Source organism: Mirounga leonina, unplaced genomic scaffold, assembly GCF_011800145.1.
Source record: "Mirounga leonina isolate KUSES-001 unplaced genomic scaffold, KU_Mleo_1.0 Mir_129, whole genome shotgun sequence".
NCBI classification, from domain to species: Eukaryota; Metazoa; Chordata; class Mammalia; order Carnivora; family Phocidae; genus Mirounga; species Mirounga leonina.
This window is the reverse complement of record NW_023270323.1, coordinates 979141-994041: the sequence shown is the minus strand read 5'-3', so window position 1 is coordinate 994041 and position 14901 is coordinate 979141. Positions and strand designations below refer to the sequence as shown.

At 34.0% G+C, this 14901-nt stretch overlaps 1 protein-coding gene across 1 annotated transcript in view; it reads right to left on the bottom strand.

Moving 5' to 3' along the window:
* STPG2 (sperm tail PG-rich repeat containing 2) overlaps positions 1–14901 on the bottom strand; it is a 318597-nt gene that overhangs the window by 282906 nt on the left and 20790 nt on the right. The window contains exons 3-4 of the mRNA XM_035005555.1: positions 12969–13136; positions 1032–1144 (exon numbers count right to left, since the gene is read on the bottom strand). Of these exons, the coding sequence (XP_034861446.1) occupies positions 1032–1144; positions 12969–13136 (281 nt within the window). The remainder of the gene's footprint in view (positions 1–1031; positions 1145–12968; positions 13137–14901) is intronic.

Genomic DNA, 14901 nt, shown 5'->3' with positions numbered 1-14901 from the left:
TTAAAATTTTTTTAAAAAGGTTACTTTTGCCTTATTATAATTAAACCTCAATAAAATTGATGAGCAGGTAGGCAGGCAAGCAGGCAGACAGAAAGACAGAGAGACAAGCAAACCAGCCAAACTGAAAGAAAAAAGGATAAAATTAGAATACTGAATAACAAAAACATATGTCAAGGGGATGAACAGAGTTAATTAGAATATTTCATAGACTTTGTTTTGTTTGGAAGAATGACAAAGATATTAAGTTAGACCCCACTAAGCTAAATATATATATTAAAGTTCTAGTGTTCTGCTAAAAGAATAAAAATACAAGGAGTACCTCCCATATTAGGAGAGTTAAAAAAATGAAAAAGAAAAGAGAATAGGGTATAAATTCCCAAAAATAAGAATCATGTTTTATTCTTTTTATTCCTAGTTACTATGTGTAGTACTAGCACACAGAAAGAATTCAAACAATGTTTGTTCAGTAAATGAATATTAGCAAGGGAGTCTAAGAAAGAGTCTCAGCTACAGCCACCACTGGTATATAGATGTATTTGAATCTGTCTAGGAAACTAATTAGATAGGTAATCACCGTGGGACTTCTTATAAGAAAACTCATTCTATGAGAGAAGAAGAATCAGGCAGATAAGCTGGATCTTGTTTAAAAATTTTAATGAGGAAAACAGGTGATAGATTCTGAGAACAACATGGTATTTGTTATGCAATTTTGTCTTCCATGGATCCATGTCTAAGGCCTTACTGTAGGAGTAGGAGAAAATACAGAACAAGTTATTCTACCAGAAATGTATTTCCTAGTTAAACTTCATAAATATAACCTCCAAACTGATGCTATGGCTCTAACCCCACACTGAGAATGGCTTCTAAATCTATCATTTAGTCAGAAGAACGGACACCAGAGCCAGACACAAATGAATATATTAGAATACTTTCTAGTAAAGAACTACATTAAAGGTATACTATACTATACTATATTTATTTATTTATTTATTTATTTATTTATTTATTTATTTATTTTATTGTTTACTTACTGGACTATATCATACTGTCCAGGACCAGGCCCTGACTTTATAGGTAACTCAAGTCTTCCTAAAGAGTTGCCAAAATGTATCCCCTTGTATTTCAAAGTTGCATTGGAAAAATCCTTTAAAAAAAAAAAAAAGTGAAGATTAGACATAGTTTAAATAAATCATGAAACAACTTCATTTAAGTCTAAATCTAAAGTAAGGACAGCGTTAGTCAAGGGGGTTCCCCCAACAATTGCTAAAGTCTTCTCTCAATCTAAATTAACACTGCTTTGCCCTATCCTACTCCTGAGTCAGCCAGGATTCCTATCTCTACTTTTAGCATATCCTCAACCAATATGAATAGCTCTTCCCTTGGCAGGACACTCAGCAACCTAAGACCTTAAGTATAATTAAGATGAGCTCCTCATCATTTAAACAAGGGAGGACAGGGCAGAACTTTATGATTTAGGGAATTGAAAGTCTGTTAAAAATGATCTTAATTAAATAGAAATTAAATTGATTTCCAGAAATCAAATTCAAATTCAAATATCACCAACAGATATTAGATAATTTCTAATTACCTAGTATTTAAAACTATAACAAATTCATATAAAGTTTTCAAATAGCAACAAATTTATGACAAATTAAACACTACCCCCAGTTCGTTCTATTAATGCTTGAGGTCCAGATTCGTCCTTTAAATTATTTGTGACATGAGAAATCAACAAGCATGTTTCCTTTGCATCCACCATAATAAATGTCAAAATTTAAGCATGACCCTGAAAATTAACTTTAGGGAAGTTAAAGGACGTGGTTTTATCAGAAATTAATAAAATAATACAATGTAACTCTTACAGTAACTTCTCTTACAGAAATTCTCTTTTGTAGACCTAATAGATTCTAAATTGAGCAATCATTTAAAAATTTCTTTAAAAATCATTTTTTAACTGATGGTAAAAGGTAAACTCTGGTCTACTTACCTTATTTTTTAATTCACATTTATAAAAATATGGTTTTAAAATAAGCTTGGATTAATAATCCAATTTATATATATATAAAAAATAAAATCCCCATAACAAACTTGTAGCTTAACTGCATAAAACAGTGTCACTTGTCCCAGATGAGTATTACTCTTCTAGAACAGTGGAACCAACCTCTCTCAATTATCATTATATTATTAATGAAATAAATAGCAATATTAGTAATATAAAGTATAATTCCAATTCAAAACAGTGAATCAAACCCATATCTGCCCGACTCCTACCAAAATTTCAAAAAAATTCTATAAAATAGACACAAATTATCACTACTAGAAACTAAGAGAAGGTATCATTCATGTTCCAAAACTTCAAAGAATTTCTGGAAAATATAGCACAGCAGAGACTACAACCAGAAAGAGAACTCACCGCATGTGAAAAGAACCTCCTCTGAAGCTTATTGATCACCCCAATGAGACAGAAACTAGAGATAAGGATGGACTCTTGGGTGGTAAGTAGGGAGCAATTCTCAAAACTACTAATACCCTTGGAGATTTGTGCCAGAGCCATTACATGAATTGATGAAAAACAATATTACACCCACTCTATTCTTGGCATGCACAGTTGGAAATAAATTGGAAGCTCTGCCATTGGCCCCTAATGAGGACAAACTCTATTTAGAGAGGTACCACTCCAGAAAGCTTTGGGATGCCACAACAAAATCCAAAAAGAATCTGGTACAGCACTAAAATTCCCTAATATGTGAAAATGTCTTTTACTCCCAGAACTTACCATTAACTAGCCCTCAGATGTTATAGAATACAACATAGTAAAACTAAACTTTCCCTTCTACACCCACCTGATCTTAAAGAATTAAATAGGGGCCAACAAAATCTCTGACAGAACTTTGATGTTTCCATGAAGTGAAATAGGACCTTTGTTGATTCTTTTTATAGATGCAATCTCACAGAGAAATTGAACTGCAGTTTCTCTACAGGTTTCCCCTGGTTTGATTTCCCTTATTTACTCCCTGCTTGAGGTGGTAGAGGAGGTTGGAGCTGAGGGTAGAGAAACAGGGAGTTATTAATTATGTCTAAGTAAGATTCAGACATGTTTTGAAATGTCTAGTGAACTAATAGGGCAAATCAACCAGAAGGTGAATGTGAAAACTAATTCTATGGAAAGCAGCTAATCATAATGACCCATAATCCATAATGACATAAGAAAATCTTACTGTCCAAAAAGCATTTAGCAATGCTAAATATTGAATATTTTCTGTGGACTGAATTCACCCCCTAACATTCCCCACTGGATTTATGCCTGTGACCTACAGGGTACAAAGAGGCTATGATAAAAATCTAAAAGACCTCTTTCATTAAACACTACTAAAACTCAGTGCTACTTTTAGACCCATATAATACAACATAACACAAAGAGAGAAAGACATTATTCCCCCAACTTCACCCCAGTTCATTATGCAGCTTTAGCTGTGATCAAGTACATTGGCAGAAATGCCCAGCAGAGAGCACCATCTGGTAAGAGACTGAAGTGCCTGGTAGAACAGCAGCTGTCTCAGTGGAAATAGACTTGTTCAGGAGCATGGTCAAGACAACCCCTGAGGACTTCCAGAAACACCTGGGAAGAAGTTTGCAGAAGGCTAGAAGACCTCTACATCAATAGGAGGAGACAAGTTACATTTGAGTTATTAACAAAATTGTGACTCTCTTTAATACCCATAATCCAATGAAGCCTGGGAAAACTTGTTATATAAATAAAAAGGATTAATCCTTATTTCCACTAGGAATATTTCCAGCACTATAAGTGGTCTCAATGTACTTAGATTATTAATATGCAGATCCCTTCTAATGAATTATAATGCAAAGAGCAGAGAGGTATTTTCCTATCTTCACTATAGACGTTCAGCTTTAACACACTATGAAGCTATAACACTATAAATCACTATATCAAAGATGATATTATTACTATTAATATCATAAGTAGGTTGTCTAGTTGATACATGATTCTCAAGCCCAGATCTTTGTCAGTACTAGAAGGAACAGAGCTATGAATAAAAATTGAAAGAGCTGTCTCACCAATCTCTATAGCACATAGAGTATACACTGCTTTGGCACTCCAGTGTATAACACAAAAGGAAATAAAAGAGTCAGATCACCCAAAGGCTTTGAACCTGGGGTACAGAGACAAATGTAACACCTAGCAGAACAGTATAGAAAAAAGGGACAGCCTGACATGTCCAACAGAGCTACACGTGGTAGTAGATGAATACTGGAAGAAATGTGGCATCCACTAGAGTAGCTGAAAAGCAGCCTGTTCCTTTGGGTCAGTGGCAACTCCAAAGATTGCTGCACCCTACAGAGCTTTAGGAAAAGAAAGAATGCCAAGCCACACAACACTTCCTTTTGCTAAAGTAAGTGTTCTAGATCATCTTTTAAATGGAATTACCTAATATAGCCATAAATTTCAAAGCACATATATAGTTTTGTGGACAGAAAGAGCAAAATTTCTTAATTTGTGTTATACTTTACTTTTACTAGAAATTAAGTGAAATTTCATAATTGTGCAGATTTTAGGCATAATAAGAAGTGAAGCACACAAATGTAGAACTCTGTTTTAATATAATATAACCATGTTAGATATGTTAGATATTTTATATGTTTCAGGCAGGAGCATCTATAAATTGCACATATGTTTATTTACTATAGCCTATAGATTTTTTTTTACAAAAGCAGTATTTTAAGATAGTATTTTGATAAATCATCTCTTACATCACATTTTTATAGCCTAAAACATACATGTTAAAGTTCTATATTAATTCTTTTAACACAGCATTTTAAGACCTTGAGCAGAATTAGGTCTAGGAAACATTCTTCAGGTTAATTTACACTGTTGTGATTTTGTGGTTCAACTGTTTAACAATTCTTAAGATAATCCAGTAGAAGGAAAGATCATGCATAAATATACATACACACCATTCAAGACATTAGCAAAATCATTTTCCTATATATACACTAAAATTAATTGCACCTAAACCATATGAATTGACAACTACTTATTTCACTAACCTCTGATTGCAGAGGTTACTCAGGTAAATGTTCAATCTGAAATTTAATTTAAAAGCCTCTTAAAAATGTAAGACAGAAAATGAGAAATAAATTGATGCACTCTTAACTCTAAATCATACTCTCTTAACCAACTGAGCCACCCAGGCGCCCTAAATCATACTCTCTTTATGTCAAGAAGTGTTGACAATATCAACTTCAAGGTCACTGTCAACTTGGAAAATCATTAGCAAATAAAATATGACTTAATTGAAGCAAACTCAGCATGGAGCTGCATTATTTTAAGTGAATGTTGTAATATAACTTGAAGAAGAATTACTAACTGCTACTCCCATTGACAATAAAATGTATGAAGAAGGGGCTCTGCAAATTTTCCACCATGTCTTTTCCATAATTAAGTATGGAAATAGAATTTGTGAAGAATTAGAAGTCCCAAAGTTTATCAATTCAAACACTAATGGACTGTTCTCCAGTGTGGCAGCACATGGGTAGTTCCCAGCATGTTATCATTAGCAAATGTCAGTGTCATAATTCCACCACAAAATTTGCTTGTGAAATCCATCTCTGAAAAGTAGGCTTCTAATGGTTACCTGGGCTCTTAAGAAAAAGAGAGAGAGAGAGACACTAAATTTTATAATTCAAATGTTATACAAAGTAACTTATATAGAGAATTTTTCCTTACAGATTAAGTACAGCTAAAACTTATCATTTGTTGGCTAGAGTCTTACACAACTCTTAATTTCAGAGCTTCTTTTCTATTTCAAACTATGTAAAATAACTCCAGCATATGTTATTCACCAGTTCAGGGAAGAAGCACAAGTATTACACATCTCTTGGATTATTTTCTTAATCTTCTATTAATACTCACATCTAGAAACTGAGCCCACATATAAGATTACCTCAAAAAGCAACTAAAGAGATACATTGAATTATCAGAAATTGGGTAAGATCTAAATGAACATTACTACAGTATCAATTTCATAGTAGTCTATAGGAATCTGTATTTTTTTCTGAAGGAAAAATAAAATAAATTTTATATGTCAAAGTAATGTTTATTCATATGTGAAAAAGGTTTTGTACATCTAGGTAAGCTTGGCATGGTTCTAAGCCCTTGAATAGATGATAGAATATTCCAAAACAAAGACATAGTATATATGAAAAGTATAATTTTAAAGAAAGAATAACCATTTTGAGATTTAAGGTAAGAGTAATCAGAGAATTGTTCAAGCTAAGGCCAAAGATCTAGGACTATCATGAAAAAAGAGCTTAAGTAACCTGGCCAAGGACAAATAACTATTAAGTGGTGAAGCCAAGAAACAAACCCAGGTGGTATACTCCATTCAACTACATCTCCTAACTCTTCTTTACCTTCAACAGAATATACTGATATTAGACCATAGGACTTCCATTAATTTCACTGCAATTTTTTATATAATTTATCTCTACTGTTCTTCTAAGCATCTTCCTCAAATATCTAAGATATGGGCACTGTCTGTTGAAGACGACTAATTATTTTGAGATTATTAACAGGATAATGGGATAGTCAAGGCCTGAAAACCAGGTATGGCATAGAAAGAGAGGGCAAAATACTCATGGGACAAAAGACCCCATAGTCAGAAGAAATGGGAATTCTCTGAGAATAGGAGACACATCTATAACTTACAATGTCCTTCCTCTCCATATTTCCAGAGATAACCTGGTTCTTAAGTTTTATAGCATAAAACAATCCAAACCATGAGAGACTCTAGACTCCGGGAAACAAACTGAGGGTTACAGAAGGGAGGGGGGTGGAGGGATAGGGTGACCGGGTGATGGGTATTAAGGAGGGCACATGTTGGGATGAGCACTGGGTGTTATATGCAACTAATGAATTATTGAACACTACAACAAAAACGATGTACTATATGTTGGCTAAATGAACATAATGAAAATAACTGTACTTGAACATAAAAGGTATCATTTCTATTGTGTTCCACAATCAACAGAAATCAAAAAGAGGAGTTACAAGCTAAAAATAAAATAATACTGGCTTATGTATTTGCCATTATCATTGTTCTTTCTTTGTATAGATTTGAGTTACTATCTAATGACCTTTCATTTCAGCCTGAAGGACTGCCTCTAGTATTTCTTTTAGAGGAAATACTAGAGATAAATTCTATCAGTTTCTGTTTACTGGGGAATGTCTTAATTTCACCTTCATTTTCAAAGAACAGAATTCTTGATTGGCAGTCTTTTTTTTTTCTTTTCCAGCACTTTGAAAATATTCCTTCTGGCCTCCATGGTTTCTGGTAAGTCAACTGTTAATCTTATTGGGGAATTCCTTGTCACTTCTCCTGCTCTTTTAACACCTCTCTTTGCCTTTGTCTTTCAACAGTTTGACTGTAATGTATCTAGGTATGCATCCCTTAACATTTATCCTGCTTGGAATTCATTGAGCTCCTTGTATGCATAGATCAATGTTTTTCAACAAATATGGGGTGTTTTAGCCATTATTTCTTCAGACATTCTCTCTGACCCTTTTTCTTCTCTCCTTCTGGGACTTCCATTATGCATACGCTGGTATGCTTGATGGTGTTCCACAAGTCTCTGAAGCTATGTTTATTTTTCTTCATTCTTTTTTCTTTTGTCAGACTACATAGTATCAATTGTTTTGTCAAATTTCCTTATTCTTTCTTCTGCCAGTTCAAATCCATTACTGAATCCCTCTAGTAAATTTTCAAGACCATAACTACTTTTCAATTCCAGAATTTCTATTTGATTTCTTTCTATAATTTCTAACATTTTTATTGATACATTCTATTTGGTGAGACACTGTTCTTATATTTTTCTTTAGTTCTTTAGACATAGCTTCCTTTACTTCTTTGAATATATTTAAAATAGCTGATTTAACAACTTTGTCTAATAAGTCCAACATACTGGCTTCTTCAAGAACAGTTTCTATTGGTTGCTTTTCCTATATATGGGCCACATTTTTTTGTTCTTTACATTTCTCATAATTTTTTTTGTTGAAAATTACACATTTTAGATAATATAATGTGGCAAATCTGAAAATCAGAATCTCCCCCCACCACCTAAGGGTTTGTTGGTGCTTGTTTTGTTAGTGATTTTCCTGGACTATCTCTAGATTCTGTATTCTTTGTCATATGTGTCTACTGAAGTCATAGCCTGGTTTGCTAAGTGGTCAGGTAATGGTTGTACAAACGTTGGACAAGGCATTTCCTTAAATGCCTTGAACTAATAAGTCTCCAGCCTTTGCAGAGGTGCTCTGTGCATTTATTAGGGCACACCTTCAATGTTCAAGTAGGCAGTTTATAAGTCTACCTTAGCCTACACTTCCAATGTAGAACCTCAAGACCACCTATAGGTAAGAGCTTTGTACTTTGTCAAGTCTGGTTTTTGTAGGGCTGGATTAGCAATGAAATTCCTTTCTGTGTTTTACAGGACTAAGCAAGTTAAGTAAATATATTGAGAATAATGGAATAATAAGTTTCTCATGGAAAAGGAAAGACTAGAACAAACCTGTGGTACTGGATTGGAATTTCTTAAGAACAAGATACTCTCTTTTATAACCACAACATAATTGTCAAAATCAGGTATCAGCATAAACTCAAAGTTTTTAATAGATAGGTAAGAAATAAGTATGGATTTCTAATTCTGCCCATTGATAGCCTGAAGCAATGACACCCCAGTAGCAACGGATGTACGTAGTATACTGATCTCGTTTTGAAATACCATTCTCCATTAAATGGAAGTAGGGCTCCTTAAAGAAATGTCTGCTTCTGGGGCACCTGGGTGGCTCAGCCGTTAAGCGTCTGCCTTCGGCTCAGGTCATGATCCCGGGGTCCTGGGATCGAGCCCCGCGTCGGGCTCCCTGCTCCGCGGGAAGCCTGCTTCTCCCTCTCCCACTCCCCCTACTTGTGTTCCCTCTCTCGCTGTGTCTCTCTCTGTCAAATAAATAAAATCTTTAAAAAAAAAAAAAAAAGAAATGTCTGCTTCCAAGGCTGGGACAGTGAAAAAAAATTTGGTGAACCTGGAACATCTTACTGTGCCAGAAGGTAAAGAAATGCTCAAAGATTGATGAGGACATGTCAAAAAGACACTAGACACAGCTTAAAAGGACTCCCAAGGATCAAATCTGAGGTAATTTAAACTTCAGAATACATAATGAGTAATAAATGGTAACTTTTTGAGTAAAAGAGGAATTCATGAATCCATGCTGATATAAATGGGAAGAAAGATAAGGAAAGCTCTTCTTTAAAGTGCCAACAAATAAATGTTAAAGGAAAGATGGAGTCATAAAACCACCACTTGATAAACATCACAGTAAAATTGAATCAGGCATCATGAAAGGATATTAAACTAGTAAGTTTGATGAAGAAAAAGATATCTACTTATTCTTAAAGTAACTCCCACAAAATATTTATAAATTTTTTAAAAACAGTAATTTTACAGTAGATAAAACTGGAAGACACCACCTCAAGTTAACATCACCAATCATTAGATAAGCAGATAATCCTGTGCCTCTTTATGTGATGCACTGAGAAGGACATATCATTTCTGGAGTATTCCTGCCAAAAAATATAAACTTACTCTAATCATGATAAAATATACACAAACCCAAAATTAAGAAATACTCTACAAAGTAACTAGGCTATACTCTTCAAAAAGTCAAGGTTACAAAAGAAAAAGAAAGACTAAAGAACCGTTCCAAATTAAGGGAATCTTTTTTTTTTTTTTAAGATTTTATTTATTTGACAGAGAGAAAGAGAGTGAGCACAAGCAGGGGAAGTGGCAGAGGGAGAAGCAGGCTCCCTCTTGAGCAGGGAGCCCATTGTGGGGCTCGATTCCAGGACCCTGGGATCATGACCTGAGCCAAAGGCAGACACTTAACTGACTGAGCCACCCAGGTGTCCCAAATTAAAGGAATCTGAAGGGACAAGTAATTGTAAAATGTAATACCAGATTCACTCCAGAACAAAAATTTTTTTTAAGATATCATTGAGATCATTAGCATTTTTTAAATATCTGTAGATTAGATATTAGTATTATGTCAGTAAAAATTTCCTGATTTTGATAATTGCACTATGGTAAAAGAGAATGTGTTATTCTCTAGGAAATTTATATTTAAATATTTAAGAGTAAAGGGTCATCATGTCTGAAATACACTCTCGAATTCCTTAATAAAAATGATATAAAAATACATAGGAAGAAAAAATGATAAAGTAAATGTGATAAAATGCTAACTGCAGATTCTGACCGAGTTATATGGGAAGTCTTTGTATTATTCTTGTAACTTTTCTACCAGTCTGAAATTATTTTAAAATTTAAAATTATTTTAAAAAAAGAAAAGTACTAACCGGGAACAATGAATGAATTAGATCTAATATAACTATATGGCTAAATCTAGAAAATATAACATTAAGTGAAATAGCAAGCAACCTAAATACCAGATGATACCATTTACTTAAAATTTTTAAAATCATACCACAATATATATTGTTATTCATGTATGTAATAAAGATTTAGTGTTTACTTTGGCAAAGGGAAAAGAACGGAAGGAGGGAAACTTGGGAAGGTAACAATTTTAATAATATATTTTAAAACACAGCTAATTCAAGTGTGACAAATTTTTACTGTGCTATATGTGATGGTAGGTCCATGGATATCTGTTTGTTTGTTTTTTTTATTTTAATTCCAGTATAGGTAACATACTGTGTTAAGAGTTTCAGGTGTACAATACAGTGATTCAACAATTCCATACATCACCCAGTGCTCATCATGACAAGTTCGCTCCTTAATTTCTATTGCCTATTTCACCCATCCCCCCATTGTCCTCCCCTCTGGTAACCACCAGTTTGTTCTCTACAGTTAAGAGTCTGTTTCTTGGTTTATCTTCCTTTCTCTTATTTTTTCCTTTGCTCATTTTTTGTTTCTTAAATTCCTACATATGAGTGAAATCATATGGTATTTGTCTTTCTCTGACTTATTTTGCTTAGCATTATACTCTCTAGATCCATCCATATGGTCATAAATGGCAAGATTTCATTCTTTTTTATAGCTGAGTAATATTCTATTGCACATTTATATATGCATATATATGTGCATATATATATCACATCTTCTTTATCCATTCATCTATCAAAGGACACTTGGGCTGCTTCCATAATTTGGCTACTGTAAATAATGCTGCCATAAACATAAGGGTACATGTAGTCCTTTGAATTAGTGTTTTGTAACTTTTGGGCAAATACCCAGTACTGCAATTACTGGATCACAGGGTGGTTCTATTTTTAACTTTATGGGGAGACTCCATACTCTTTTCCACAGTGCCTGCACCAGTTTTTTGTTGTGTTGTTATTAATATTTTATTTATTTATTTGAGAGAGAGAGTGAGCAAGCAAGCAAGAGAGAGAGCACAAGCCGGGGGAGAGGCAGAGGGAGAAGCAGACTCCCCACTGAGCAGGGAGTCCAATGTGGGACTCGATCCCAGGACCCTGGGATCATGACCTGAGCCAAAGGCAGACGCTTAACTGACTGAGCCACCCAGGCACCCCCACAGTGGCTGCACCAGTTTACATTCATGGGTATCTGTTATGATGTCTGTACTATTCTATGTATAATTATATAAATTACAGTAGATATATATTTTTTAAAACTTTTAACAATCCAAAGGATCTAAGACCTCAAAATGCCCTAGTATAGCCACAAACCAAATGGTTTCTAAAGATATTTGGGCCTAAGCCCAAAGATGGAGACATGTACAAACAAAAATTTATAGGGTACTGAGAGTGAAGGTCAAGCCAAATCTGAGAATACCTATTCTCTGCCCAAAGTTCGTCTCTCTTCAGCCTCTCCTTAAGTCCATGCTTAATTTTGGCCATTTTCCTCATGCAGATTACCTCTTCCAGATCTCATAAAAGTATAAAAATATAAGTTCAGGGCGCCTGGGTGGCTCAGTTGGTTGAGCGACTGCCTTCGGCTCAGGTCATGATCCTGGAGTCCCAGGATCGAGTCCCGCATCGGGCTCCCTGCTCGGCGGGGAGTCTGCTTCTCCCTCTGACCCTCCTCCCTCTCATGCTCTCTGTCTCTCATTCTCTCTGTCTCAAATAAATAAATAAAATCTTTAAAAAAATATATATATATATAAGTTCAAAGCACTATGTACTTCAGTCTTGTAATTAAGTAAAACCAGACAAATCATCCATATTCATGGATAATTCATATATTTCAATTGGCTGGATGAAATTTTGGCTCAGTTTTGGTCAGGTTTGAACCCCAAAAGCTGCATGAGATGGATCTGCTATAATATATTTGATATTTTAACTAAAGAGAAGTTCCTTATCTTTTTTAATAAACATTTGTGAAATAAATAATGCTTACATTATCAGATTCAAATTCCTTTATTAAAAATGTTCTTTTCCCTTCCAAATTCAGGGAAAGAATATCTGTGTATTAATTAGGATTATACATCGTAGCAGAGACTTCTAGTAAGTGAAACCTTTTTCCTCTTCATCTTAGATGTAGTTAGACTATATTTCCCAGCGTCCTCGGCCCTTACGTGTGTCTAGGTGATTAAGCTTTAACACCCAGATTTGGCCACAAAATCCTCCCCCTAGCAGTCCTCCATCCTCTTTCCCCTTTGCCAGCTGGATACAGATGAATTGAAGCCCTTCGATGATGATAGTAACATGAATGGACTACGCCTGTGTCCCTGGATCTCTACACAGAGGAAAGTCTCTTATCAACAAGGAATACCCATATGAATGAGGAAAAAAAGAACTTCTGTTGTATTAAGCCACTGAGATTTGGGGGTCTATTTATCACTGCAGTTGGTATTACATTAATTAAAACACCCATAATCAAAATAATCTTCCAATTGTCAACAGAAAATACAATATACTTACAAACTGAGGTTTATAGTATGCCGGACCTAGTGTACTGTCACTAGCAGGTGGAGAATGTTTTATAATACTGCCATCCTCATTAATATCATAACCACATGACCATCCACAAGAAGGAATTGAAGGAACATCAACACTTCTGTAAACTGTAGGTGGCGCCCTTGAAATTTTCTATAAGAAAACATTTTATATCATTTACTTGGAGACAAGAAAAGGAATAAAGAACGAAATGTTAAAATTTACTAAAAGGCAATTATAAATATTGACTTAATGACTTTCCTAATATAAACCAAAAATGTTTATTCTATAAAAGTAATTTAAAGGAGTAAATTCGCTTAACCAACTGAGCCACCCAGGCGCCCTAAAGGAGTAAATTCAAGTCTCACCTAATCATATAAATTAAGATAACATACAGTATTACTGTTAAAACCACCTTAAGAGGAAAAGAGTCTCTCTCAATTGGCTCAGTTATTTATTTTGCTTAGTAAATAAGTATTACTGATGCTAAAAGCAGGCATTCACTCCTATAGTCACATCATCAATCACCAGTTCAAAGTGGTTACTTGTGCTATGCTATCATAATATTTCCCAGGCAAAAATGAACTTTATATTTTTCTGTAACATTTCCTGGCTTCATTCCTTCAGCTAAATCAGCTCCTGATTTATCTCCGTATTACTGGTGCCCTACATAAATATCCTAATATTGCTGACTAGATAGCAAGAAAAATGTCTATGACATAATACTAAATGGAAATATAAAATAGAATTTATGACTATAAGTAAGATATATGAAATTATACATAAGTATATATAGTAATATATATACGATTTAATAATGAACTTTTAAAAGCTATGCAAAAATTAACAGAATTATCCAAGTTATAGTCAGAAGTTTTAGGGAGATTATCATTTTTTCAAAATTTCCTTTAGCATAAAATATTTTATAATTTAAATAAAAACAAGAAGAAGTAACATATAGTAGAAATACTAGTACAAAATTTAGCAAATGAAATACTGGCATTTAAATGATTTAGTTATCTGGAAAATTACTTAAGAATATATTGATCCTCTATTGTTTCTGAATAAATAAATAAATGCTATAGTTTAGTGCACGCATGCCCAATAGACAATTATGTTATAAACATACTATCACTGGCAGAATTTTATTTTTTTATCATTAGAGACCACTATTAAGTAGTTTCAGTGATACTTATTATAGTGATTACCAAATTAAAGCAGAAGTACTGAATAGCTTCTCCCACTACTTTCAAAAATTATTTGTATGATGTCAAGACTTTCCAAAATATGTCCCTACCTCCTTCTCCACCCTCTATTCCTACTACCCTCCCTTAGATCCTATACTCCAAATATTCTAAAGAACTCTGTTCTTCCCCAAACATACAATAACATTAAATACCTCAATGTCTTTATTCACATGGTTTTCTCTGCCTGGAGTGTTTTTCCCCATTCTTTTTAACTATTTAGTGAATCCTTCTTTAAGATCCAGTTTGATTGTGATATCACTATTCCCTCCAAAAACTCTCTACTTTGGGCTACTAGTAGACATTTTATTATGATATATGTTTATTAAAATAGCATTGCATCAACTATTTTGTACTGAATTACATAATTTCCCTATTAAAATTATAGATCCTGGGAAGCAGTGATTTGTTTTCTATGTATTGTCAGTGCCTAGAATTATGTCTAGTATAAAGTGTCTCTGAAAAAATGTCTGATATTAGTTTCCAATGCACAACATAGTAAATGGACAATTCTATACATTACACAATGCTCACCACAACAAGTGCAGTTACCATCTGTCACCATACAAAGTTACTGACTATATTCCCTATGCTGTACTTTTCCTCTCCATGACTTACTTTATAACTGGAAGGAAGGAAGGAAGGAAGGAAGGAAGGAAGGAAGGAAGGAAGGA